The sequence below is a fragment of the Alnus glutinosa genome, chromosome 14 (assembly GCF_958979055.1).
Source record: "Alnus glutinosa chromosome 14, dhAlnGlut1.1, whole genome shotgun sequence".
NCBI lineage: Eukaryota > Viridiplantae > Streptophyta > Magnoliopsida > Fagales > Betulaceae > Alnus > Alnus glutinosa.
This window is the reverse complement of record NC_084899.1, coordinates 2,207,817-2,235,115: the sequence shown is the minus strand read 5'-3', so window position 1 is coordinate 2,235,115 and position 27,299 is coordinate 2,207,817. Positions and strand designations below refer to the sequence as shown.

The 27,299-nt window shown below is 36.5% G+C and overlaps 4 protein-coding genes across 4 annotated transcripts; 2 read left to right on the top strand and 2 right to left on the bottom strand.

The window, feature by feature from the left end:
- Nucleotides 1-1,123: 1,123 nt before the first annotated feature.
- Nucleotides 1,124-4,016, bottom strand: LOC133857168 (F-box/LRR-repeat protein At4g29420). The gene is made up of 2 exons (XM_062292314.1): nucleotides 3,499-4,016; nucleotides 1,124-2,894 (listed from the first exon to the last, which is right to left on the bottom strand). The coding sequence occupies exons 1-2, from the start codon at nucleotides 3,950-3,952 to the stop codon at nucleotides 2,014-2,016; spliced, it is 1,335 nt and encodes a 444-aa protein (XP_062148298.1). The 5' UTR covers nucleotides 3,953-4,016; the 3' UTR covers nucleotides 1,124-2,013.
- Nucleotides 4,017-4,129: 113 nt separating this feature from the next.
- On the top strand, nucleotides 4,130-8,313 carry LOC133857169 (small ribosomal subunit protein uS8my). Its single transcript, XM_062292315.1, has 3 exons — nucleotides 4,130-4,321; nucleotides 7,438-7,598; nucleotides 7,813-8,313. Exons 1-3 carry the CDS (start codon nucleotides 4,192-4,194, stop codon nucleotides 7,909-7,911), a joined length of 390 nt encoding a protein of 129 aa, XP_062148299.1. The 5' UTR covers nucleotides 4,130-4,191; the 3' UTR covers nucleotides 7,912-8,313.
- Nucleotides 8,314-9,713: 1,400 nt separating this feature from the next.
- LOC133857809 (deoxyhypusine synthase-like) lies at nucleotides 9,714-14,358 on the top strand. Its single transcript, XM_062293160.1, has 8 exons — nucleotides 9,714-10,067; nucleotides 10,753-10,979; nucleotides 11,134-11,343; nucleotides 11,469-11,687; nucleotides 12,353-12,439; nucleotides 13,241-13,346; nucleotides 13,432-13,667; nucleotides 13,894-14,358. The coding sequence occupies exons 2-7, from the start codon at nucleotides 10,773-10,775 to the stop codon at nucleotides 13,602-13,604; spliced, it is 1,002 nt and encodes a 333-aa protein (XP_062149144.1). The 5' UTR covers nucleotides 9,714-10,067; nucleotides 10,753-10,772; the 3' UTR covers nucleotides 13,605-13,667; nucleotides 13,894-14,358.
- Nucleotides 14,359-17,645: 3,287 nt separating this feature from the next.
- On the bottom strand, nucleotides 17,646-22,665 carry LOC133857276 (probable caffeoyl-CoA O-methyltransferase At4g26220). Its single transcript, XM_062292479.1, has 6 exons — nucleotides 22,499-22,665; nucleotides 19,669-19,748; nucleotides 19,512-19,591; nucleotides 18,599-18,743; nucleotides 18,389-18,520; nucleotides 17,646-18,207 (listed from the first exon to the last, which is right to left on the bottom strand). Exons 2-6 carry the CDS (start codon nucleotides 19,735-19,737, stop codon nucleotides 17,917-17,919), a joined length of 717 nt encoding a protein of 238 aa, XP_062148463.1. The 5' UTR covers nucleotides 19,738-19,748; nucleotides 22,499-22,665; the 3' UTR covers nucleotides 17,646-17,916.
- Between the last annotated feature and the right edge of the window lie 4,634 nt (nucleotides 22,666-27,299).

Here is a 27,299-nt window from a genome sequence, read left to right as displayed (position 1 = left end):
GCAACATAATCCTAAACAGCGTCCCTCAGTGGAGTTGGAACTACCAAGAGTGTGCTTAAAACAGATTAAGACAGCGACAAGTATGACAAAACTCTCAAGGCAGCTGCAGAATTACACCAACCAAATTGGTCTTGCTTAATCGTGCTCAAAAGTATAGTAGGAGAGGCAGACCGGACAACAATCTGTATAAATATTCACAAGTTTGCTCTCTTGAAAGATGCTCCTAAATTTGTGTTACATCCGCATTGCAACCACAAAATTCTCTGAAATCATCAAAGCTTGAAACTGAAATTCTATAACAGAAGAAATTCATTTTGGGCCTTAAAAAAAAAAAAAAAAAGTTTCCTGTTGCAATTTGTAAAGAAAATTTCCAACAATCTAATGGCCATGAATACCCAGGAATAAAACTGTTTTCATCAACTGAACCTTCAAAGATAAATTGCAAGCAGGGGACAACAACACTTCCTTTGTTCTCTCATCATTTGCCCAAAGATTACACAAGCTAGGTTTGTTAATTAATCTGGATTTTTCTGCAAAGGTAAGCAAAAGGACTAAAAATAGGGGCTGAGTTGGGCCACGCAGAAGCAAGACATAAGTGGCCTATCATTAACATAAGATATGGTCTTAAAAACAGAACGGAAAAGAAGTATATGTGACCAGACACAAGTGCTTGGGAAAAGACATCCCCGACAAGAATTATGCATAATCTATGCAGACGAGACTGTTTAACAGACACAGTTCAAGAGACTGAATAACACGGTCCTCGCAATTTAAATCCAAGCCAATTTTTTAAAGGGTCTTTAAACCTATGTACATTATAGAAAAGCCTATTCGGTGCCCAGCACAGAGCCATTGGTAACATATAAAAGGATCTCAAAGTAATCACCGGTAGCCAATGGAAAGCAATTTGATTTGAAATCCAGAAATTGGGTTTATTGATAAAGAACCCTGACAGTTTGCCATGTTGACCTTAAAGCCTCATTTATGGTCTCAACCATTTTCACAGTAGAGGGACAGAAAAGGAAGAAAGTAGGAGGAGCAATAGTGTGATCAAATAAATTCAACAATTTTAACCAAGAGAACCTCTCTTAAACGCAAACCATATGCCTAAAAGAGTCAAGAAAGCAAGAAAACTTTGTGATAGGCATTCTATAACAAAATAAAGCAAAATTCTTCTCTCCTTTTACCAGTTACGATTTAGAAACAAAAACAGTAAAACACATCCATTGCAATCTATATTCTGCAGACTAATATGCTTCAAGAACCCTCCGCTATGAGTAAGTATAGACGAATCAAAATATAACCGATAAGGTATTTCATAATACTACTTATTATAAAAGATAACTTATCAGCCTCCAATACCGGATCTACACAACACTGCCATTTCCACTGTACATATCACTGGGACTTTGTCGATCTCTGGGTGAATCTCTATCAAATGGGCTCTTGCTTTGAACCCAAAGGAAGTTCAAAACCTAGGCAGTAGCGTTCGGCCGTGGTGGTTGAAGGTCACCGTCGTTTATCTTGAATAGGGCTTCTGGTATAGTTGATTGCTTAGGAGATGGGACTTCTCTTAATTGGGCAGACCCGAACTAGTGTGGACTTGCTCCTTCATTTTGGTGTGCCAAGCTAATGCGGCTGGTTGTTGTTGGAGGGTGTAAATGACCTCGATTACACGAGGCCCTTATTGAAGTTTTTCTGTATGTAAAAAGAGAATATTTTTTACTCTATTTATGCTAGAAGATCAAACGTGATCACACTCATCCAATATATTATCTCCCATGCATTTGATTTTTGTCATGGATCTAATGAATTATTTGGTCATTGCAACCTCCTATTAAGTCTGCCAAACTCCACTCAACAAAATCTTGTTCTAACTCCACGGTGTGGGTAAACAAATTTCATTCAAATTATACTCAAATCCTCCCACCACATGTCCCCTAAACCAATCTAAAGAGGACCCGCAACAAATCCAATTTTGCATCTCTTCCTAGGACAACCAGGGTTACCAAATTAGATGCCATCAGAAACCCAAACGTCTTCTGTTCCTTCCTTCAACATTTTCCATTTCCACGTAACTCTAGGATAAGCAGCCCTGCACCTCGAGACAAGGTCACTAGCAGTGAGAAAACCAATTTGAGGGTAGGTCATCAATGCCATGTCCGACAAGTTGGTACAGTTATCCAAAATAGAGAAAATGAATGAAAGTGTAACATCTTCAGATACCGTCCCCATATGTGCAACAATTTCCTTCAATACTTTCATACCAGTCCTACCTTCCATACATCTTGTGACAAAATAACCCTCTGCTTGCATCCAAGCTCTGATGCCCAAATTAAGATAGCTCAGATTTGGAAAAACATCAAACACTGTCTCGAGGCAAAATCCTGTCATTTTTAGGTGCGGTGAATCCATGGTGAGCTTCTTGATGGTCCTACCAGATGGAAACATGCGAATGAGACTACAAAGATCCACAGACTGAAGCAGAAGGTTTTTCAAATGAGGAAACCCTTTTACTTTAAATTCATTTGCTTCCTCAAGGGTAAGGTGGAAATCAGACAATGATGGGGTTTCAAGGACAAGAGAACGCGGTTTAACACACTTCAAGGTCAGATTGACAAGGTTGGGTGCAAATATAGCCAGAGAAAGTGGAGCATTTGACACCGTCCAATGACAGGTATTAAGGTGCAAAAGATGAATCTTTGGTTCCTTAAGTCCTCCCACACCTATCAAATTCAGAACTTTCAGACAAGGGAAGAAATTGTTGACCTTGTTTAGGTCTTCATCATCCAGTCTTATGAACTCAAGTGTCAAGCTTGTGAGGGTGGGCATTGCATTCAGGCCATCCACTGATAGCCAAGCATTCTTCACCTCTAGTTCGAGAAGACTATGGCCTGCACATGCACATGCAACCACAAACATTAAAATCTTCGTAAACTAGCTAGAATGCTGCATCTTCCATAGTATTTAGTTTGTAAAGTTTAACGTAGAAGCTGTTGAGTGTTTTAAGTTTGAACTACACTGTGGTTACTTCCGCCCTAGGTGGAGATTATCGTGTGATTATCTGGTTTATTGTATTGTTTTCTCTTTTGTAATCCATTTACTCTGATTGGGACTTATCAGATGCTGCATCTTCAGCAGAATCTTCAATATCTCACAAGTCTTGTAATCATAACTATTGATGTACTTTATTGATCATATATTATAATAGTTACATCCAACTGATTCCACTCTTTCGTAAATTCTTCACTTGCAACTTGTAAGTATCCTAATTCTATATAATGATGCTTTGCCACTCTTGAGATGTGTACCAAAAATTTGTGAATACGGTAGATGGGTCATGTAAACAGTTATACATATATATATATATAACATCGGTGATATTTCTCTGTTGTAAATCTCAGTGTCAACCATCCATTTGATAAGAGCATGTTTTATCATAATGAATGATAAAATTACAAGCAAAATTATACAGACACAGACATAGGGGAAACTCACAGCACGATGAGATCAGAGACAGAACCTCCGACTTTCTCCAACAAGACTGAACCCAAAAGTCCGACACCGAAAGCGATCTCAGCCGTCCAGCGACCCTCGGCAACCAATCCTTCACGAAGCGCACATCGGTCAGGTAGAGGTCGTCGGACTCGTCCTCGACGTCGTCGTTTGATAAAGTTCCGAGAGACTTGTCCACGCGGATGGAGACGGACTCGAGTGAACGGGAGTCGCAGACCAGGGTGTTGAGGACGGTCTTGAAAGGTGTGACCGGGGGAATGGTCTCAGGGGCCCGAGACTTGAGGTAGCGCGACAAGGTGCAGAGGAGGCGGACGGATCGGACCTCGTAGGAGAGCGACTTGAAGGTCTTGGAGACGAGTCGGCACCGAGCGAGCTCGGCCGAGTCGGGGAGTCGACTAAGAATGTCGACGATCAGAGACGGTGGAAGCTCCTCCATGGAGCGAGAGAGCGAGCGAGCGAGAGAGAGGTTTGAGTGGTTTGGATTGACACGTGGCTTTGAATCTTGGGGGTCTAAGGAGGGGTAGTTGCACTCGTTTTAACGGCGCGTGTGGGTACGCTTCAAAATGAGCCTGGTATTTGTTTAAATATCCAAAATGCCACTCAAACCCCCATTTCAGTGAACTTGCCAGTATTGGGGTTTAGGGTTTTTTACGCTTTGTGCTGAGAGAGGGAGAGATGGGGAGGAGGATACTGAACGAGGCGTTGAGAGCGATCGTCAATGCGGAGCGGAGAGGAAAAGCAACGGTGGAGTTGAAACCCATCTCCACAGTCATGTCTTCTTTTCTTAGGATCATGAAAGATCGAGGTAAAGCTATGTAGTATTCTTTCTGATTGTCGCAGTTCTTGTTTTCAGTGCTTCAATAGAGTTTCTATTTATTTTGGGTTCTGTTAAATAGGGCTTTTGTGAGGAATAATAAATCTTTATCTGTGCTTCCCCCAAGAACTGAACTAGCTGTAGATAGATCGTTGTTTTCAATGGCTTGACTAACTTTGCTCAGCTTGTAACCAAATCCTGCAAATACCCTGCAAAACATCATTTTCTTCGTGATTTGTTAGAAGTTGAAGCCGTGGGACATACATTGCGGCTGAATTTGGTAAGATCATGTAAAAGAATATATAACCAGGCTCCATTAAATCAATGGGGTGAGTTGGTTTACTTCGTGCAGGAAAGAAAAGTAAACTAGAAAGAACAACGATTAAGATTCTCAAATTTCAAACCAACAATATGATCATTAGGGTCAGGGTATAATCACTTTCTAGTTCTTGAGTTTACTATAGTTAGAAGGAAACCAACCAGGGTCACAATTTAATTCTATGTCAGATTATTGAATCACTCCATATTTTAGTGGTAAGAGCTCAATTCAATGTACCACACACTGCTTCGAACTATTTTGCATGTCTTTGCACCATAACGCTTTCTTCTCCCCTGTGGAAATGTCCAAACACCTTGATCTATAGTTTCATTTCAATTTCTGACAGTAATATTATTAAATCCTTCGTTCTCTAGTTAGACATCTCCTTTTGTATACTCCTAGTGTACTTAGGGGCGCCTTACGCTTTTTATGAGATTGGCTTATTACTTATATATATAAAAAAAATTTAATCCTTCAAACCAGATTATGTGGTCCCTGATAATTAACAGCAATCCTAATAAACTTTTGTTTCAATTGATCAAATCCCTAACATGAAATCAGGACTCACTATTTCTGATTGATATATTCAATTAGTGCAAATACAGAAAACTCAATAAAATGAGAATTCCGCAATCCTTCAAGCTGAAGTCTGAGTGAAACTCATAACCACATATTGCTGGGCTTCTCATTAATCAGTTATATCATCCCAAGTTAAAATTCTACACATTCTAATAAGTGGGGTGCAGGACAAGTTGATCAAATGTCCAACCTAAGACAGAAAAGTAAAACTAGACACTTGATACAGCAACATTAGAGGGTATTCAAGTTATGCAGATTGTGAGCTTTCTGTAAAGTTAATAAATGTAAGAACCTGTTTCTTTGTTGGATGAGTTAATGACTCCTTGTCTTTCAAGCCTCTTCTTTCTGTCCCTTTTGACCTTTTCCAAGAGCTTGCCATCATCGTCAGCCTCCAGAATCGCTGCATTAGCATCAGAGCAGCCTTTACCAGCTAACGAGAAGGCAAAGCTGGTGATGAAGCAGATAGGAAGGCCTTGTTTAGTAAGACTTAGAGAGACTGGAGTTGAATCATAACTGCCTTGCATATTGCTAATTTTCTCTCTGCATTGTGTTCATAAGGGCAAAATAATGATGGTGAAGAGGAAGAAGATTCTAAAGAGGAAAGATGAGAAGGAAGAAAGGTGTTTGCAGTTGAGATAAAGGCTGTTGCCATTTCTTTATTTCCCTTTACTGTAGTCTCTGCTACTTTTGGTGGGAAAAATCAGAGGCATTTTGCAGTTTGGAAGTCTTGAGGATAAGGTTGCTGGATTCTGTTATGATCCAGTCATTTTTTGATTGCTTGAGGGCATAATAGTCTTTTTTTGCCATTTCCCACTTCTAAAAACACTTTTTTGGTTTTGTTTCCACTTATCAAATAAGTTTAATAGCTTCAAAGCACTTCAAACGTGTAATTACCAAACATCTAAACAGTTTTTCAGCAGTAGAGCTTGTTGACAAGACTCTACAGACAAGAGCTCTATCACCACAACAATCCCAAACCGGCTCTAAGTTCTTGAGATCTCTAGAAACATAATAGGATAAGTGGGTAGTGCATTTTATTCCTACCCATAAAATTAGGAAAGGGTATATAACTGAAATGTTTTCTGAAATCTGGGAATGCTAAATAGAATGTTGGAGGATTGCATTAACATATGTTTCATTTCATGTGGATTTTAGAGAAATCCCTTTTCAATATTTGTATGTTTTGACGTCCATTGCTATCATAATTTTGTTTATTTATTTTTTTTATTCTACTAATGATATCATTCAGCAGTGAGATTGGAAAATCCTGTGTGCATGATAAAATGTGCCAACCAGCTCCAATTACTAAACAACTTCTTGTGTACCTGCAAGTTCCTTACGCTTTTTATAAAATTTCGATTACATATAAAAAAAGAAAAAAAAAGAAAAAAAAAAGAAGATAAAAGAAAAGAAAAAATATTCCATTGCGGTTAGAGTTGAATTAAGGTTTGTATTTTGTATGTGCCAAACTGCTACTTCATACCCGAGCCTATTGTCATCCCTGAGCCTGTTGTGTAGGGGTTCTATTATGTTTTCTTTGGTCTTGTATTTGTATCTTCACTGAACTGATATGGGTTTATAAACCAAAATTCAACTTTTATTATTGTTATTTGAGTATTAATTCCTTTAGTCTTACTTTATGTCCAATTTCCTTAACAGAGGGGAGGTTAAAATAGTGTCAATGAAGTAAGAGGGAGAGCATTTGTAGAAACCTCAGGAGGCCCTTATCGTAATCAGAGACCTGAAATTGCCAGAACATAGATAAATAAACAGATTATATTGAAGAGGATGAGGTGCTTATAATTTACTCGATAAAATTCAAGATTGTCTATTACATCTGTTTGTGTTTCAAGAGGGCTAGAAGTATGATTTTGACATATTGTTTTCCTCACATGCACCAATTTCTGTTTGGCATATCAGTCACAATGGATCTCTAGCTGCTTACGAAAGGCCAGGAATTTGTGAATAACCATTGCTTCTATATGAATCTGTGTTTAGAGAAGGGCAGTTTAAGAAGTTTCTTAAGCCATCTTCTCTCGAACATTGAGGATTTGCTACTCTCGGTTTGGAGCAGCTTCTTTGCATGTGTATTTACTCTTTCAATTTTGAGTTCTGAAAGGCTATTGGTTAATCTACTGCCTTTGCAGAGTGACCAACTTGTTTTTTTCTAAGCAACCCAGTTTCATTAACTTGGTATATTTACTTTTAGGGTACATCAGGGGTTTTCAGGTTTATGATCCACATAGAGTGGGGAGGATAACAGTTGAACTACAAGGCAGGATTAATGACTGCCGGGCTCTCACTTACAGGCAGGATATCAAGGCAACGGAGATTGAAAGATACAGATTGCGTATGCTTCCAACACATCAGGTTTGGTAACATTTCATTGTCAATAATCTGTAGAATTTTCTTGATTCTCATTTGGCCCTTGTATTGTGGAAAAGGCTTAGGGAACAACTAACAAGGGCGCTTGATTCTCTCTCTTTGCTTTGTTATTGGATCTTGTTTGCTATAGGACGGAAGTTGTTTTCTTCAAAATCATCTCATTACCCCTCTCTCTCTCTCTCTCTCTCTCTCCATGCAGTGGGGTTATGTTGTAATCACTACTCCAGAGGGTGTTCTGGATCATGAAGAGGCTATTAAAAGGAGTGCGGGCGGACAGGTTCTGGGTTATTTTCATTAGATTCTCACCTTGTCTCTTTCCACATGCTTTGATGGAAAAGCTGTAAAGACGAGTGAGCTTGTTTGCTAATGGAAAAACTGTTATGAGATCCTACTTGATCACAGCTTGCCTTCACCATCAAAAACTTTTTATGTTGTCTATCAGAACTCCGTATCTTCTGATGAATGAGATGATGAACAAACTTCTGTTCCTTTCCCTTAGTAAATTTATTGTTTGTTCAGTTATTGAACTGTGATAGAACTTATTCAAATCAGATCTACATGAAGATCTGGTTTTTTTGTTACAGAAAGGATTTTGTGATTTGACATGGATGCCAACCATATACAGGAACTGATGTTCATATATCCTGAATCTGTAATCCATTTTGAATTTATGATTGCACTTCTATGATGCACTTCCAGACGATGTTTGCTGCCTAAAGCGGTATTGCTTATTGATATCGATTTAATCCAGTAATATCTCTTGAAAAGGCCATTTTGGCAGTATATAGCCTTCTTGTGGCATTATATAGCCAGTCACTGATGTTGGCTTTGCAGGCATGAGGCTTGAGTTCCTTGGCTTGCTTGTGTTATTAAGTATAAGCCTCATTGACGGACTCACACTTGGGTATTTTGGGTTATAGAAGTTGCTTTTGGATCAGAGATTGCTTGAAACTCTGACCACCAAATGAGATGGTTGAAGTTTGAACCATGGCCTCAAGAGCGAGGGAAGCAAAATAGAAAAATATAGCAAAAACAAGCTAATTGAAGGCACTCCCTTGGATAAGCAAATTTTTTTTTTTAGTGAGTGTTGATCAAAGAGTTAGATTTTTATTGCTACATCTTCTAATTGTATGGCCGGTGGACATGAATCCATTAAATAACATTACTCTTTTCATAAATTAATAAAATAATTTGGTCACTGGAATATGTTGATTTTAACGTGTATGTTAATTATTTGAAATGATTTAATATAAAATAGAAGATTTTCTTTAATTGGGATTAGAGTCCTTAAAAATCTTTAGATTCTTTTAGCATATAATTTATCATTTTTATCAACTCAATGTTCATGACTCAATATTTATGTGATTGTCTTGTGCATTAATCATTTAAACTTCTGATAGGAAAAAAAGACAAATGAAAATTTTCTCAAGAAATAAAAGCAAAAAATCAAATTTAGTCTTTATGTTTTGATGTGATTTCAATTTAGTCCATTAACTTTAAATTTTGAAAATTAGATCTTTAAATTTTTCTCTTATTTCAAATAAATCCCTCTATAAATCTACAATCCAATTAAGTAATGGTATGATATGTCAAACCAATTAATTAATGTCAAGACGCGCTCATTTGAGACATCATGTACTAATTGTATGTGTCATATGAGTTCCTTTAAATTATAAATATATCATAAATAAGAGGTGGCCGACCATCCCTAGCGAGACGTGGCTAGGGTTGCCTATCATTAGTAATGAGAGGCCGACCTCACATTGAGACGTGACTGCTTACAAAGAACAGCTTAGTTAATAATATATTGTAATTTAATGAATTATTATATCACTGTCATATAATTGTGATGATCTGACATATTAAATTAGTCCTTAATTTTTTCTTTTTACAAATTCTTGTTAATTTAAAGACTAATTTTTACTGTCATATAATTTTAATTATATAACAGTCCACTATTTATTAAATATCATTACTCATATCTATCTAGAGAGGGAGAGAGAGAGAGAGAGAGAGAGATATGGATGGATGGATGGATAGTAGGGGTAAGTTTGTAATTTTCGGAGTTAGCGTGAAAAAAGAAAAAGAGTTTCAGATAAAGCTTCCAAGGGAATCTTTAGTTTTATCACGCCGGGGGATCCCGCCGGAGGGAGGGGAGCGCCGACAACCCCCCCCAACTTCCCTCTAAATTTGATTAAGCAAATGAGGAATGGGGCCATTCCTCATCATGCTGTTCTGCAAAAATTGCAGAACCCAGAAGAAAAAAAATAAAAAAGGCTATCCCCCTCTCGTGTACTAAAGAGCCGCCTGCCATCCTTTTTTCTCTCACACAACAAAAGCTAACCCCCTCTTCTGTTTTCATTCCCGAAGCAGAACACTCCCCCTCCCTGTTCGGCTTCGTCGAGAGAGAGAGAGAGAGAGAGGGCAAAGGAGCCGAAATTGAAGCTGTGAAAGGTATACTAATCTCTTTTCCTCTCTTGATTAGTTCTTGTGCTGTTTGAGGTTTAATTGAGAAAGAAAGTGTGTGGGTAGGTTTGATATGGCCTGAATGGCCAGATGAGGTATGGGTGTTTCAATCTTCTCTTTGGGTCTTCTCTGAAACTGACTGGGTGTTGGCGGCTTGATTTTCGTAGGTGTTGTTCTTTGAAGGTTCTGTGTTCTTCTTACTGCAATTTCTTGTTTTGGTCGAAAATGGATGAATGTAGAGATTTTGAAGGACGAGTGTCACAATACATAACATCATTAGTGGCCCTTATTTTTGTTTTTTTTTTTTAAAAAAAAAAAAATCAAAATCCTTAACAAACCAACCAAAATACAAATTAACAGTCTTTCGTTCCAAAAACAAAACCTCTCAAAACCTATTAAAAATCATTTTTCGACATAAAACATTTTACCCTAAAACAAACGGGGTCCCAAGTGTGCAATTAAAAATCATCTGGCTTGGTTAAGTTTGGTTTTTTATATATATAAAAGTAAATCAATCTTATTAAATGCGCTAAGGGGAGCAACCCAAGCACACAAGTATACAAGAGAGACTGTCGATCTCTCTCTAAGATGAAATCATTGAATTGCTGAATTGGAAATTTAGCGGCGGAGGGGAAAATTGTTGTTCTCAGTTTTATGTTCTATTTTGTTGCAGTGTTGCAGAAGAAGTAAATAATGGGGGACGCGATGAAGGATAATCTTCTTGCGACCGTGCATTCCACGGTGTTCAAAGACTCGGAAAGTCTGGAGGGGAAATGTGTTAAGATTGAGGGTTACGATTTCAATCTAGGAGTAAACTATTCTCAACTTCTCAGGACCATGGTCTCCACAGGGTTTCAAGCCTCCAATTTGGGAGATGCCATTGAAGTCGTTAATCAAATGGTTGGTTTTTATTTGAAAAAACTTGGATATTGTGTGTGTGTGTGTGTGGGTGTGTTGTTTCCATGTTTTATGGGGCTGCTTGTGATTGATATAAATTCTACTCAAATATCAAGAAGTTTCTATTTTTTAAAAGATATATTGAATTGGACCAAAGCTAGATTGGAGGCTCGCTGATGAGAGTATTACAGAAGATTGCAGTGAGGAGGAGAGGGATCCGACCTACAGAAAGTCTGTGAGATGCAAAATTTTCCTTGGTTTTACTTCAAATCTTATATCTTCTGGTGTTAGGGATGTGGTTCGCTATCTTGTTGAGCATCATATGGTGTGTAATGCGGGAAGCCTCTTTGTGTTATATAATCAGCAAGTTGAGTTATTTTGATCTTTTTGGTTATGAGTTATAAAAGGATTAGAACAGTCTTATCATCACTATTGCATTGTTGCCTTGCATGTTAGCTTTAGCATTATGTGTTAGTTATCTTTTGGCTGCAGGTTGATGTAGTGGTTACAACAACTGGTGGCATCGAAGAAGATCTTATAAAATGCCTTGCACCCACATATAAAGGTGACTTTACTCTGCCTGGAGCCTATTTACGCTCAAAAGGACTGAACCGCATTGGTAACTTGTTGGTTCCTAATGACAACGACTGCAAATTCGAGGACTGGATAATTCCCATTTTTGACCAGATGTTGAAGGAACAGATCAAAGAGGTATGTATTCCTTTTATCCTGTTGTACTACATATCTAGGATTGCAAATTTGAACTTGTTCAATAGTAGTGATTTTTTAACCGTCTACTGAGCTTGTTTGTTGTAGACTGTTAATATATCTGTCTCTAAACCCATCTATTTGAATCTGGACTATTGGATTTTCTTCAAATATGTTATAGTCATAAAGTTTTTTACGAATTAGATTCTAATACCTGATAAGTAATTCAAAAAACATCCTATAGCATAGGTTGTACTCCATTGGCAATCAGGCATTGAAAAAACAGTGTCAAGAATATTGAAATGCTTGTTGTTTTGTGGATCATTACAAATTATGTAGGATTTTATTATTTTGCTCAGACAACCCCCCCCCCCCCCCCCCCAAAAAAAAAAAAAAAAAGAAAAAGAAAAAAAGAAGTGATCGGGTTTTTATTTTCTAATTTATGAGTGCTGATACATGTCTTAGGTTTTGGTCTTTCAGCCCGTGTATGCTCTGTACAATGCATTGATGAACTTTGAAGAGGAAATATCATTTTCAATATGTATTTTCTTCTCTTCTTGCCCCATTGATGGAAAATCCTTTCTGAAACCCACTCTCTTGTTAATTATACACTGCTCTTTGTGAATGCTATCAGAGATTCCTCAACCTTTTTGTTTTTGGTTTCATAGAATGTACTGTGGATGCCATCTAGGGTGATTGCTCGCTTGGGAAAAGAAATTAATAACAAGAATTCATACCTCTACTGGGCGTACAAGGCAAGTGCTCATAGTTTAATATTTTGGAAGCAGGCCTTCTTTTTTCCCCATCTTAGCGTGCTGTTTAACGGTTGCTTATTTTTCAATTCTTTTTTCATTTTTATGTTCAACATTATTTAATATTTTGCTTTCTTCACGTGTAAAAATGATGCTATTTAGTTAGCAGCTTCATTGCTAGTTTGGGAATCTAATATTATTAGGTAACTCTACTAATAATGATGCGGAACAAAAATGCTTGGGAAGAAAGTTTGAAGAAAGAGAATAAGAAGAGCAGGAGAAACCGAGAAGAGAGGAGAAAAGAAGCCAAAGAGAAGGAAAAAGAAGCTAGGGAAAGAGAAAAGAGGGGAGAAAGAAGACAAGAGGGAGACGATAACAGTCGTTCAATTTTCTCAATTTATCATAAACTGCTGAATGCAATAGAAAATTAGGTTTAAATAGACTTGGAATTATACCCCAACCCTAACCCTAGTCGTACTTGGGCTAATGGCCTGCTAAAAGTAACGTAAAGCTCAAAATAAAATAAAAAACAAGTCTGAAAAATAAATAATAAAACAAAAATGCAAACTAATAAAAAGCTCAATAATTCTTCAGCCCTCAATCAACCAACTGCAAGGTCATGGGCTGGGCATCCCCTGATGTTGACGTTCATAGCCACGTGATACGTGGCTTGTGTTTGGTGTCCCCCTCAAATAACACCTATGATTCCAACCTCCCAAGTAAAAATAGTTGTTTCTTAGATTTTCCCAGTACCATATGTAGTAAGTTTGTAAGAGATTTGATTTTCTTTGTTGTCTTTCCCAGAACAACATTCCGGTTTACTGTCCGGGCCTAATAGATGGCTCACTAGGGGACATGTTGTACTTCCATTCCTTCCACAACCCAGGTTTGATCATCGACATAGTGCAAGGTGTGCACATCCTTCTCCAACGCTCTTGCATGCTTGTACTTAACAAGTTGAGAAATGAAACTGCAATAGTTAGCTCTTTGAACAGACATTAGAGCCATGAATGTTGAAGCTGTCCATGCAAGCCCTAAGAAGACTGGTATTATAATTCTTGGAGGGGGGCTTCCCAAGCATCACATTTGCAATGCCAATATGATGCGTAATGGTGCAGATTATGCGCTGTTCATCAATACTGCACAAGAGTTTGACGGGAGTGACTGAGGAGCTCGCCCTGATGAGGCTTTATCATGGGGAAAAATACGAGGTTCTGCTAAGACTGTTAAGGTATATCTCGTTTTTGTCTCATCTTTGTTTTGCTTCTTACCTCTAAGCTATTCTTCTCACTTGTATTATAATTTTTTTTAACAAACAGAAAACTTTAGGCTTTAGCCTTTTGTTCACTTTCCTTTTATGAATAAGCTTTGTTTTCTTCATCTCAGTTATTTGCTTATCTATTTGAAGTGCTACTAAATATGATTCGGATTGTTCCCCTTTTGATTGAACTGGTCAGGTACATTGCGATGCAACCATTGCTTTCCCTCTACTGGTTGCTGAAACATTCGCCTCAAAGGAGAAAGAATTCCATCAGGACTAAAGCTCGATATTACTTTTGGCCAAGTGCAGATTCATTTAATCGTACAATTACCGAACCCCTTTTCTTTTTCTTTTTCTCAATTATTCAATGCCGGGAAAAGGGGAGCTAAATTACTGAACTGGGATGGGAGGTGAACTTGGAGATGCTAGGATATGCAGGGAGGGAGCTTGTTTGCAACAATTATAGTCATGTTTGGCTTTTTTTGCACCAGAAAATTGGGCCTATTTCCTCAATATGACACTCCTTTGCACCATTTAACTGATACATTAGATTACCATAATTTCTTCTGTGCAATCAAAGATTAGAGTGGCAATGCCACTTTTGGAAGACATTGATCTTCTGCAGGTGGGAAAACAACAATAAATTGATCAATTTTTGTAAGGGTAAGCTTTATTTGTCTTCCTGTAATGAGGTTTAATTAGGATTAAACTTCTTTCTGGTTAGGATTAAATTGAAGCATTTTAATAAATAAATTAAATTTTACCAAATTATCATTTATGTTGGACTCTGGTTGGATTTGATAATTTAGAAAGCCTTGTTACAAAGGCATCTTAATATAGCCATGGTGGTGGCAGACTGGCAGGTGGTGGGTTTGAGGGGAAAAATGTAGTGTTTACTGTTCCTTTTTCCATGTTGGATGAGAATGTTGAAAAAATTTCTACCTGATTTAGCAATAAGACCATGAGAGGGGATTTTCTCTGTAATATTTGATTTTCATAGCAACAACGATGGAGCCACAATAAGGCTTCTCAATGGCTAAAATCATGGGATCAGCTTCCATATTGCTTAAGAGCATTTTTAGTAAACTCATCAAAATAGTTGAGCATTCGAAGTAAGCTCATCAAATAAGATTTTTCGCCAAATTCTGAGAGTTTTCTCAAAATCATGTCTGCATCAAGCTCACTACTGCTATAGTGATTTATATGATTGTCAGAATCACTCGTCTATCCAGCAAAGCCAATTTTCTCTCGCCACTTCTTCTTTTTCACTTGTATATTCATCTTCACGCGTACCAAAAGATTGTTGGCTGCTTTGCGTCTCAGCCCCAGCTCCTTCGCGCCTCAGGTTTTGTGTCTTGCAAACTGCTTCTATTCTCAAGTTTTGCTTCTAATCTCAATCTTTTGGGTTTAGGGATTTTGTTTCACTTCTGAAATGTTGTTGAAGTAATTTTGGGGATTTTGTTGATCTGAGTTTGTCATCTGCACTAAATTTTAGGGATTTTGGTGATTTGGGTTTGTCTTTAGTTTTGTTCCGGTATTTCTACAAAAACATATGATTGTCGGTTTTAGATTTCATTTATTCCTCCTCATGACAGTTGAATTCAACCGACTAAAACAAATAAAAAAGAATATTTAATTAAAGTAGATAAATATTTAGAAAATTTGATTTTTAGAGTTTTTGAAAAATAGCTAGATAAAATAACAAAAGTGAATTTCCTGGCTAAAATTTGCTTAAACTTTGATTAGTTTACTACGTATGCTCTTAAAATGCTATTTTGGAGAGCCAATTTGATAAAATAGCTCAAATGTGTTTCCAGCATCCTTACCAATTTGGTGAGTGAACAATACTCACCAACAATAGTTTGCACTGAACTTTACCATTAGTGTTTTCTAGAGAGAGAAGCTCTCAACTTCTTAGAGAGAGAGAGAGAGAGAGGTTTCCTTTAGAGATCTGCTTGCCGGGGGAGAGAGGTCTCACGCCTCTCTCCTCTTGGTCTTTCACTCTCCAAGCTCCTAAGCTTGGAGATTTTGTCCCTCTTTGGCTTTACCAATGGAGGATGTTTTTTGTCCTTACCACTAGGGTAGGGTGTTTTGTTCCACCCAGACTAGTTTCGGTGGTGGCTGGTGATCACCTGATCCTTTGGGGTTGTGGAATGTTTATTTTGTTTTCTGTTTTTGTGTTCTTTGTTTGTTTTTTCTTTTCTCCGGCAGGAAATCTCCAGTGGCTTTGTTAGTTTTGGAACCGATTGTTCTTCAAGTCCCCAGTGTATTTCGCCTTATCTGGCAGTGCTTAGTAAAGTTTTATTTATGAGCCAGATCTATGCGTTTTCATCGGAGATCTCTCGTCACGCGCTGCCTAGCTATCTTTGCCACCGCATTCCGGTTCGACTGTCTCAAGCTGTGGTTGTGTTGCTATTCCCTGACCAGCGCGTGGCCTGCACGTGTCGGGGAACTTGCTTCCCGGATCAGCTTGTGAGGGTTATGCGTTGCTTCTCAGGCCTGGTTTGTGGCTATTGGTGGTGGTTGGGTGCTGCTGGTAGTCTTGGGAGGTGGCGCGTGCATTTGCACGCGCCGACTCAGGTGATGGTTGGCTCTTTTTCCGGCGATGGCAGTGGATGTGTTTCTGTTTGGTTTTTGCATATTCTTTATTTTCAGTGTATCATTGCAATGGAATGATTTTGTATGGGCTTTTAGGTGGCTTTTTAGCTAGACCAGACCTCTTATCTTTATATGGGTTGTGCTTTATTGTTTTTGGAATGCCCAAATTTAAGTTTATGTCTTATTAGTTTATTGTATTTGATAGCTGCTTCAAGTCAAGTTTTATCCTGACTTAGTAGGTGGAGATTCTTTATCTTTGGTCACTGTGATGACCTTTGGGCTATGCTTTTGCCTTCAGGTGATAGATTCGTCTTCTGTTTTTAATCTTATATTTGTGATGTCATTTGAATCATTGTAATCCCCTTTTGGGGCTGTTATCTTCTAATGAAGGTTATGTTAAAAAAAAAAAAAACAATAGTTTGCACCGTTTAGTATTTACTCACCAAAACAATAAAAAAACTATTAAAATTTTCTCTTTTTTTTTTTAATTTTTTTTTTTATTTCTCTCTCTTATGGTTCACATACAATCTAACCTTTCTTCTGAAAAATGTTATTTAAATGTAATAATATTGTAGATAATTAAAATGGTAAGACTGCTAAATGTGGTTTAAAAATATGGATGGCTAAAATAAATAAAAGTGTTTTTTTTAACTATTTTAGCTAGTAAAATTTGATGAGACTACTTGAAATGCTATAAAAAGATCTTTCCAAATAATGAAAGATGATAAGACATGCCTAGAAAAGAATAAAAAAAATAAAAACGTGTGAAGACGTAATTTGTGAAGATATATTTTCAGCAAGAGAATAACTGATGGTATCACCAACATGTATTAATTTAATCCAAATTACATACATATATTTTGAAAATAGAGAGCCCAAGTGTAATTGACCTAATAATAGAAGGTAAACTATAATTTCTCCTAACAAAAATTTGGCATAAGGACTTCCGAGTAGAAATCCTGAATGCTACTTAAGGTACTACAGCTTTTATTAAAAGTCCTTTACAAATTGATGTGGTAGTCCGCGTAATACTTACAACTTCAGCTATTAAAACGTGAATTGTCATTTGGCAGTCAACATTGCACTTACTACATTTGCAACTGACGTAAAAATTTACATGGTACTTATCATGACAATCACTAAAAAGTAGATTGCCTCGTGAATTTGCAAGAAGTTATAGTAAAAACTGTAATACTTCAAAAAGTAGATTGCCTCGTGAATTTGCAAGAAGTTATAGTAAAAACTGTAATACTCCGGTGTACTTGAAAAGAGGGATGAGGAAGACAATATTAGACATTTCAAATTCATTAAAAGAAAAAAAAACTACTTGGGCTGTTGAGGCTTGAGAAGAACAAAGAAGCGAATGGTGTGGGCTGTTTTCAGCTCAGAATGCTGTTTTCTGATAATAAAAGTTAAAACACAGAAAACCGCCCGCAGTGGACTGGTGAAGCCATCTGTTTTTCAGCAACCTCAGTTTCTCTGATTTCAAAATCACAAATAGTTGTTCATATGTAGTTGAGGTGAATTGTACATTGAAGCTCTATATGTATATGATAAGGGGAGTATTACTCACAAAATATATGATAAGGCAAGTAAATTAAAGAGAGGTTACAAGCACTGTTCAGTAGAGCCGCTTGCAGATGGTGATACCATCACCTATTGAAGCATGTGAAATTTGGACGCGGGGATCAGCTACAAGTAATTTGTTAAACTCAATTGTAAACTGCCTGCCCTGTTTCAAGAACTCTGGAACCAACTCATCAGGCATTGCAACTGTTCCTCCCCACAGCGTGTTATCATAGACAACCACCCCACCCACCTTTAACAGTTTCATCAACCGCTCATGGTAGCTCCAATAATTAACCTTGTCCGCATCGATGAAAGCAAATTCAAAACTCCCTTCATTTTCATGCTGCAATAACAACCCCCCACTCCCAGAGAAAAAGGAGAGAGAAAAACAGTAAGACCTTATTGTGGAAAGTAAACTCAAGATGAGCTGAACAGAAGTGTAAAAAGAGAGGAGATAGAAAAATGAGATCATATTGTGGCAAGCATGAAAGAATGTTAAAAATTAAGAGAAAGCTCATCCTTACAGTTTGTAAAAGCTGATCAAGGACTGGTAAAGCCTCAGACTGAATGAAATTAATTTTATCTGCAACACCGGCTTTCTTAATTATCGGCAACCCAATCTCAAATGTCTCCTGATTTATATCTATGGCTGTAATCTGCAGTGATGTACTGCAATTCATAAGTAGTCTAATGGATAAGTATAAGATACTCGCTGAAAATTATCAATTACAGACCTTGCCATCCTCTGGAATTGTAAGAGCAGTGAGGAGAAGAGAGTATCCTGTGAAAACTCCAACTTCAATAGTCTTTTTTGGATTTACTAGCTTCAACAGCATGGCAATCAACTGGGCTGCATCTGGTGCAGTAGCCATCCTAGCACTGGAAAATGACAAGCTAATTATCTTTCTTGAAACTTAGTGATAAAAATACTAGAAAGTCTTTACTAACTGATTTTAAAGGCGTACTAGGGAATTATTGCTATAAACAAGTTCAGTGCCTACCATTAAACCAGTAAGATGATTTAGCTGTACGTACGCCATTCATTGTTTCATGCACCATTTCTTAAGGGAGTATTTGAAGGAAATTTTTTCAACCCAGTCTATTAACTTGAAATCTATCCTTAAAACATATGATTCTCACATGCTCTAAGGACATATGTTAGTTTGGAGGAAAACGTTGTCTTGAAAATAGTTCAATAATTTACATGCATCCATCTATAACTAAAGTCAATAACAATCAACATCAAACCATTCCAACTTTTTTCACTTTTTATATCACATTAATAATTTTTTATTACTATTCAAATAAAAAAATTCACTACAATACAAAACTTTTTCGCTTTTCTATACAAATTCTTTTTACTTTATATTACATCATCACTTTTTACTAATTCTAAAACTAACCCACTACTCTGTTCTGTACAAGCATTTCCCAAACATACCCATGAACTTCTATCAGCATCATCATGTTTGTGGTTTTGCTCTATTAAAGAAATATTCAGAAATTTACTAGTAAAAAAAAAAAAAAATTTCAGAAATTTCATTTCATGCTGGGTTTCTAAACAACTAGTAGATTACTTCGACAAAAGTCAATGTACCAAAAAGGGTCAACAACTATAGTAGGAGAAAGTTAGAAATGAACAATTACCGTGGGTGGCCAGCAGTGATATGCCTTAACTCCTTCAGAAGTTCTGGTTCACGTGGGTACACACTAGTCTCCAGGATATACTGTGACATCATTGAAGAATAAGATTGATAATTTAAACAGCAAAAGCAGAAGAATAATAAGGAGAATGGTACAATACCTGGTACAAATCATCACTCTGCAGTAAACTCTTAGAACGAGAAGATATGAATTTCAAATTTTGCTCCATTGTGCTAAGTCCTGTTTTGGGAACCATGGGCAGAAATGTCAAGTCATTTTTCATGCATGGAAATAAGCTCTATTTTGGCAACCCAAAACAGAGGAACAAAGGAGTCATGCCATTTATGATTGTTTTTCCATTTTATTTGTTATTTTCCTTTTGAAACCATATTTTAGTATCCTAAACAGCACCTAGAGGGGAGTGAAATGTGAATAGATGTTTTCCAACAAATACAACAAATTAAAAAATATGGCAACCACACGACAATCATCAAAATAAGCAAAGTAATAAAACTATCAAACATAACAATTTGGTGACAAAGTGAAAATTCTTTGAAGAATTACTCAAGGTAACAACTCCAGGGCAGCCAAACCCAGGAAACTCATCAAGACATCAACTATAGAAGAATTAAATTACACAGTTTAAATTAAAAATAAAAAAAACCAACCTTTGTAACTAAACCTGATGTGCACCCCAAAAATTGACCCGCTTGTCTTATACTATAGTAACTCCCGAACCTTTGGCCAATTCTTCAATCGAGTCTCCTCTTGTAATCTTGGAACTCTGGTGGTTGAAGGCTTTTGTGGAATTTTTGTGTGGTTTAACAAAACTCTAAGAGAGGTATTAAGTCAAGGCTCAAAACAAAATTATCTTTTAGCTCAAAAAACAATAGTCTCTAGGTCTCTTAGGAAAATCGTGCATTGAAGTCCTTATATAGAGCCAAGGGATAAACACAGTGTTTTAATACGATTAAAACACTGAAAAAACTATTTTCAAAGGCGGCGTCCAGACGTGTAAGGTGATCGCGTTCGGACTAGAATAGGGTTTCACAGCTTTCTTCTGGCGCTGTCCAAACTAGCACGGACCAGGCTAGCGAACGACCTTCTCAAGACCTTTTGTGATCTTCATCTCGTCCAGACCATCATCAAACGAATCCATCGAACGAGTGCCTCGGGACCTCTTCAATGAACAGCTTCAAGCTACCTCGTCCGAACCTATTCCAAAGAAGGTACCATTTGTCTCGGAAATCCTTTTTGTAGAGTTTTGAAGTGTCTCGTCCGGACCACCATCGACCGAGCTTCTCAGAGGCTCTTCAAAAGTCACTCGTCCGGACCACTATTGACCGAGGCTCTAAACGAGATTCTTGATTCTTCAAAAATAATCAACCTCTTGATTTCTAGCCTAAGTACCAACTTAACCTAACTAAATTTTGACTTGCATCAAATTGTTTTGGACACTGAATTGGCCAGCATAAAACCTAACACGACTCACTCCCGTTGAAGCCGCAAAGCGTCGTCGCAACTCGCTAGCAATTGTGTTACAACTGCGATGAGCACTGGGTCACAGGGCATCAATGCAAGCAAAAATATCTGTTTCTCATCAAATGAGACGATATGGATGAAGGCACGGGTGAGACATAAGTGGAGCTTCATGATAACTTTCCAGATCTCCAACCTTGCAGACAAGGTTGATCTTAAGGAGGCGGGGATGTTAAGTCCTGTTTTGGCAACCATGGGCAGGAATGTTAAGTCATATTTCATGGATGGAAATAAGCTCTATTTTGGCAACCCAAAACAGAGGACAAAAGGAACCATGTTTTTTTTTATTGTTTTTCCATTTTCTTTGTTATTTTTCTTTTGAAACCATATTCTGGTATCCTAAAATAAAACATTGACTAGCAGAGAGTTTCCTTGTTGGAAAAACTCCATGCTAATATTTATGCAATGAGCTTAGGAGGAAGAAAGTCATGCAAAAATAACCAACTATTATTCTTGTCACTCGGAAGAATTTCTTTGGAATTCTTTCTTGAACTTTAATATAGTTTCGTTCTTAACACATTGCTTCCAATAAAGGTCTAGCGTAATGAGAAAGAATCACTATAAGAATGATATTATTCGCGAAGGGTAGGGATATAATTTACAGGCTAGTATGGTATATAAAAAAATTAACAGAACTGCATAAATATACTAAGCATCCCCCCCCCCCCGAACAAAAAAGAAAAGAAAAAGAGGAGCCTTTTTAACCCACATAAAAGGCTAAAGAAAATACATATATGATACCTTTGCAAATTTACACTATGTTTGGTTTGCAACTAGAGAAAATGAAATAATTTACAATGAAATAATGGAGAATTTTGAATTTTTTTTTTTTGGTTGTTTGGTTAGTAAATGAAAAAGGAGAAGAAAAGAACAGAACGATGGAAGAGAAAATAATAACAAATTTTCCTCCTCAGTCCAACTAAAATTTTCTCAGTAAGATTTAGAGAGAAAGTTCGTAATAAGAACAAAAGTTACAAATTAAAAATATATTTTCTTCTTTTTATTTTCTTTCCATTTGATAATTTATTTAATACTCTAACATCATCAATTCAATTTTGTGAACCAAAATGGGGCCATTCTTCTTTCAATATTTTCAATTGCAAAACCTCAAGTCATAATTTGCTCAGATTTCTCATGAATCCATCACTTTTTTCACTCAACAGTCTCGGTATCTTACATGGACCAAAGGAGCCCAACAAAAGCAAAGCAAAAAATCAGAGGGTATTAGTCAAAACTCAATGTTATGCCAACATAACAGGAAAGAAAGCATAGATGGCCATGGCCACCTTTAAGATAGAGAGAGATTGGATTATCCATATCAAACGTACAATATAAAAAAACTTAGAAAATAATAACACCCATCTAAATTTTTTTTTTTTTTAAAAAAAAAAATTGAAAATTTATAGTTCTACATGAAGTGAATGCCTGCCAAGATTCTATGTAGAGCGTACCAATGGATTTTGGTGAGAGGAGATGGTTGAATCAGAACCTTGAAGGCTGAAGTTGAATAGACGTTCCACCCACGGGGCTACTGTCTTCAACCTAACGAATTGGGATGGATCGACCGGTGACCGATGACAAGAGCACGATTTGTTTTTTAATACCGAAAGCCTAAAGGCTGTAGGCTTCAAAATTAGGGAAAAATTGTATTTTTGGTATACGTGGTATGTCTAGACTCTAAATTACAAATTGCTTTTGCTTAAAAAACATTGTCCAACAAGTGTACAACAGTAAGACATAATGGAGTGGGGCTCAATGTGTAGGCTCCACTTCATTGTGTCTTGCTGTTGTGCACTGTGAGTATTTATATCATTTTTCCTTAAAAAAAATAGGTTAAATATTTCATTAGTATATGAGTTTTAAGTATTTTTAAATTTAGTATCTGAGTTTTCATTTGTATTCTATATATGTGGTACCTGAGTTAAGGGTAAAAACCCATTTAGTACCTCTATTAGATTTTCCATCTAAATTTTAACAGCTCCCCACGTGTCAACTACACTAAATAAGAAAATAAAAGAAAAATCTTTAAAAAATAATTTTTAAAAAAAAAGAAAAAAAAAAAGAGGTGCCACATGTCAACCTCAACAGTTGACACGTGGCGAGCCGTTAAAATTTGGACGGAAAATCTAACAGAGGTACCAAATGAGTTTTTTCGCCTAACTCAGGTATCACCTATGATACAAATGAAAACTCAGGTACTAAATTTAAAAACGCTTAAAACTCAGGTACTAATAGGGTATTTAACCTTAAAAAATTGACAAATTATATTAGGCACGTCAACGCAAATAAGATGGCGATACATGTCGATCATAATAAAAAAAATAAAAAATATTAAAAATATAAACAAATAATACTTAAAAAAAAAATTGAAAAGAAGAAAATGAGTGGCTGCCCAATCTTTTGTGGGTGTCCTTCGAGGCATCTAGGGGTGGCCTTCGAGCCACCCCTGGCCCCTGGGGTAGGGCTGACAAATCGGGTTCACGTCTCGGATTTGGGTCAATCTGTTTGACTCGCCACTCCGTTAAGGGTCAATCTTAACACGACCCGTTTAACTAAAAGGATCAGACCCTTCGATCCTAACACAACCCACTTAAATAACGGGTTAACACGACACAATCCATTTGACTTATTATATAATAAAGTCTATAAAAATAAAAATAAAAACACAAATATAAACTAAAAATAATCATATTGTTTGAATAATCATATTACTCCACAATTGAAAGTATGAAACGTTGAATTATTTTATTGTTTACTTGTTTTGGTCTAACTTCAAGTTTGAAAACTTGAAGAAAAAAAAAGGGTTAAATATATTTTAGCCCTCCAAACTACCACAATTTCTTTGGATGACCCCTCAAACTACCAATGCTTAGATTCTGGCCCCCCAAACTACTACTTTCTGATTCTTTAGCCCCATCCGTCCATTTATGTCGTCAATTCTAAACAAAAATTCAAAAATACCCCTCCTCAACTTTGAAATTCTCACGGTTAAGGGAGGGGTATTTTAGGGTCTTTTGCCAATTTCTGTTAGAATTGATGGTATAAATAGACGGATGGGGCCAAAAAATCAGAAAGTGGTAGTTTGGGGGGCCAAAATTTAAGCATTGGTAGTTTGGAGGGCTAAAATGTATTTAACCCAAAAAAAAAACTCAGCTAATTTTTTGTTAGTCTTTTCCTTTTGGTTCAAGTTCTAACTCAATAAAATAAACAAACTTGTTTTGTCTTTTGTGAGATTTTTTAAGTTTAGTCTTTACTCTTTAGACAATGAGAAAAATATAGAGGTAACATGATTGTTTAGGTTTACTTTTTAACAATAAAAAAAAAAAAAAAAAAAAAGAAAGGTTTAAGTATACGGGTCTAACGGGTCAACCCTGTCAAAAATTGACAGCCCTACCTGAAGGTGGCCGCACACCACCCCTAGGTGCCTTTGGGGATGGCCGTGCGCCACCCCCAAAGGCTTAATTTTTTTTTTTAAAAAAAGAAAATAAAAATAAAAAAATTGAAAAGAAAAAAGGAGTGGCTGTCGGTTGGGCAGCCACCCCTAGATGTCTTTGGGGGTTGCCATACGCCACCCTAGATGCCTTTGGAGATGGTCGCGTGCCACCCCCGGCCACCTTTGGAGGCAGTTGCCCATTTTCTATTTTAATATTTTTTTAAAAAATATGTTTTATTTATTTATATTTTTAATATATTTATTTATTTATTTTTTATGATGATCGACATGTGTCGCCATCTTGTTGACGCTAACGTGGTGCCTAACGAAATCTGTCAAAATTCTTAACGGAATTGACTCTAGGGAGCGATTTGTAAATTAAGTCAACCACATAGATCTCTGAATTAATTTTGATACCAGAGGAGAGGGAGCGATTTGTAATTTATGCAACCACAAGAACCAATTGTGCTATTTTCTCAAAAATAAAAAACAGCTAATACTGTTTTCCACGCGCTTGGTTGGCGAGTTCTACTGAGTAATTTTAGAGATCACTCTTTTGTCACTCTTGTAACCCTCCAAGAATAATGTGACTTTTAAAATTACGACTTGATAAAAATTCAATAGTGATCAATCACAAGCTTTATGGTAATTTTAAAAGTTACATCATTTTTGAAAGAATATAAAAGTGACAAAAAAGTGACTTCTAGCATTACTCGGGTTCTACTGCTATATACTTTTTGAGTTCAACTCAAGAAATAATAAGCACTCACATCTCCAACAAATATTTAGCTAGAATATATATATATATATATATATATATATATATATATATATATATATATATATATATATATATATATATATATATATACATATTTATAATTTAGCTATTAATTTTTAAAATTACTTACATCTGTCATAGCATTTTTGCTATTCCCTTTCACTTTTTCATTTAAAATATTATTTCTTTCTTGGACATAAATTTCTTATAAACCGATTTATAGGAAATTTCCTACAACCCACATATAAGATTGACATGTGTCCCTTGACATGTGAGAAGCACACGTTATTTAAATAGCATGTGCTTCTTACATGCTTTTTTAATAGCATTAATAAAAAAAACATATGATTCTCACATGTCTAGAAAAATGAAAATTTTTTTAAAAAAAGAGAGAAAAGAAAAACACACACAAAACTAACCATCCATTTATTTTTTTTTCCCAAAAAATGCTAAATACTATTATTCTATTCAACTTTCATTCAACAATAACCAACATTTTTATCAATCATTTTTAACAAAAACGAAAAGAAAAGAAAAGAAAATATCTAATTATTGATTGGAACGGTCACATCAGCATTATTAGATGAAAATTGGATAGAATTATGGTATTTAGCATTTCTCACTTTTTCCAATTACTTTCCCATAAATTTCTTTTTCCAATTATTGATTGGAACGGTCACATCAGCATTATTAGATGAAAATTAGATAGAATTATAGTATTTAGCATTTCTCACTTTTTCCAATTACTTTCCCATAAATTTCTCTTGCAAATGGATAGAAATCTCCCATCGATTTTGTTGCCTAAATTATCAGAATTTAGGCAATAAATGTGAGAGAATCCTTATAGAGTCTACTTGCCCAAATAAATTTTGGGTTGCCCGCCCACTTGATTAGGCAAGTGAACTCCATAAAGACTCTTTCACATTTGTTGCCCAACAATTCAAGCAGCAAATTGTGAGGAATTCAGATCCCTTGCAAATCGGTAGCTGCCACTCTCTTTAAGGGATTGAGATGCCTGTGTAAATTGTAAAAGAAATGATTCATGAACTACCAAAACACATCTACACAGCTAGGGTAAAGTGGTTTTTATTATTTTTTGTTTTTTGGGACTAAAACTGGTTGGAGGGGATTGAAATTTTCATTTCCCCTCCAACGCATCTCTCTCTCTCTCTCTCTCTCTCTCTCTCTCTCTCTCTCTCTCTCTCTCTCTCTCTCTCTCTCTCTCTCTCTCTCTCTCTCTCTCTCTCTCTCTCTCCAACTTTCGTATGAAACAGCCGCCGCCGCCGCTGCTCATTTGTTTCGCCGATCGTCCCCTTCCCAGTGCCGCTTCACCGGCGTTCGATCTCCTTCGTTTGAAACCGCCGCCCTCTCTCTCTCTCTCCCGCTCGCTTGCTCACCGGTTGTGACCGTCGCTCTCGGTGGATATAGATATTGACTCGTTCACCTAGCGTATGAGATGTTATGATTGGAGCCATCGCGACAGTCATAAGTCACGGACTCAGGGGTAGTTCGCATTTTAAGTATTTTATTTATGACTTGTGTCCTACGTGACACATGTATTTATTGAGCCTGTATTTTAGTACGTAATTAGTGTAATATGTTTTATAAGCCTTAAATAGATAAACTTGTAAATGACTCTTGTTGTTGTAATTAACTGTTATGTATTAGATGTATTTCCGCTTATGATATGTGTTCTACTGCACATTGATATTTATATTCCGCTGTATTAAATGTAACTCTGAATATCAGGTACATGTTATGGAACGCGTACGTTATGTTGGCTGAGCGACAAGTAGTCGTGCCACTATGAAAATCCATTTATGTAAGGTTTTTTTTTTTAAAAAAAAATAGGTCGTCACAATAACTTTATCTCAACATACATATATCTAAAGATAATCATGTAGATAAAAGTGATAAGAGATAACATTATTAAGATTTGTATTTGGTTTTAACTTCTTCTTCGTATGATGTACATACGTTTCTCTTGATATAAACAGTTAGGAAAATATCTATTCAAATACATAGTATGATAATGCTT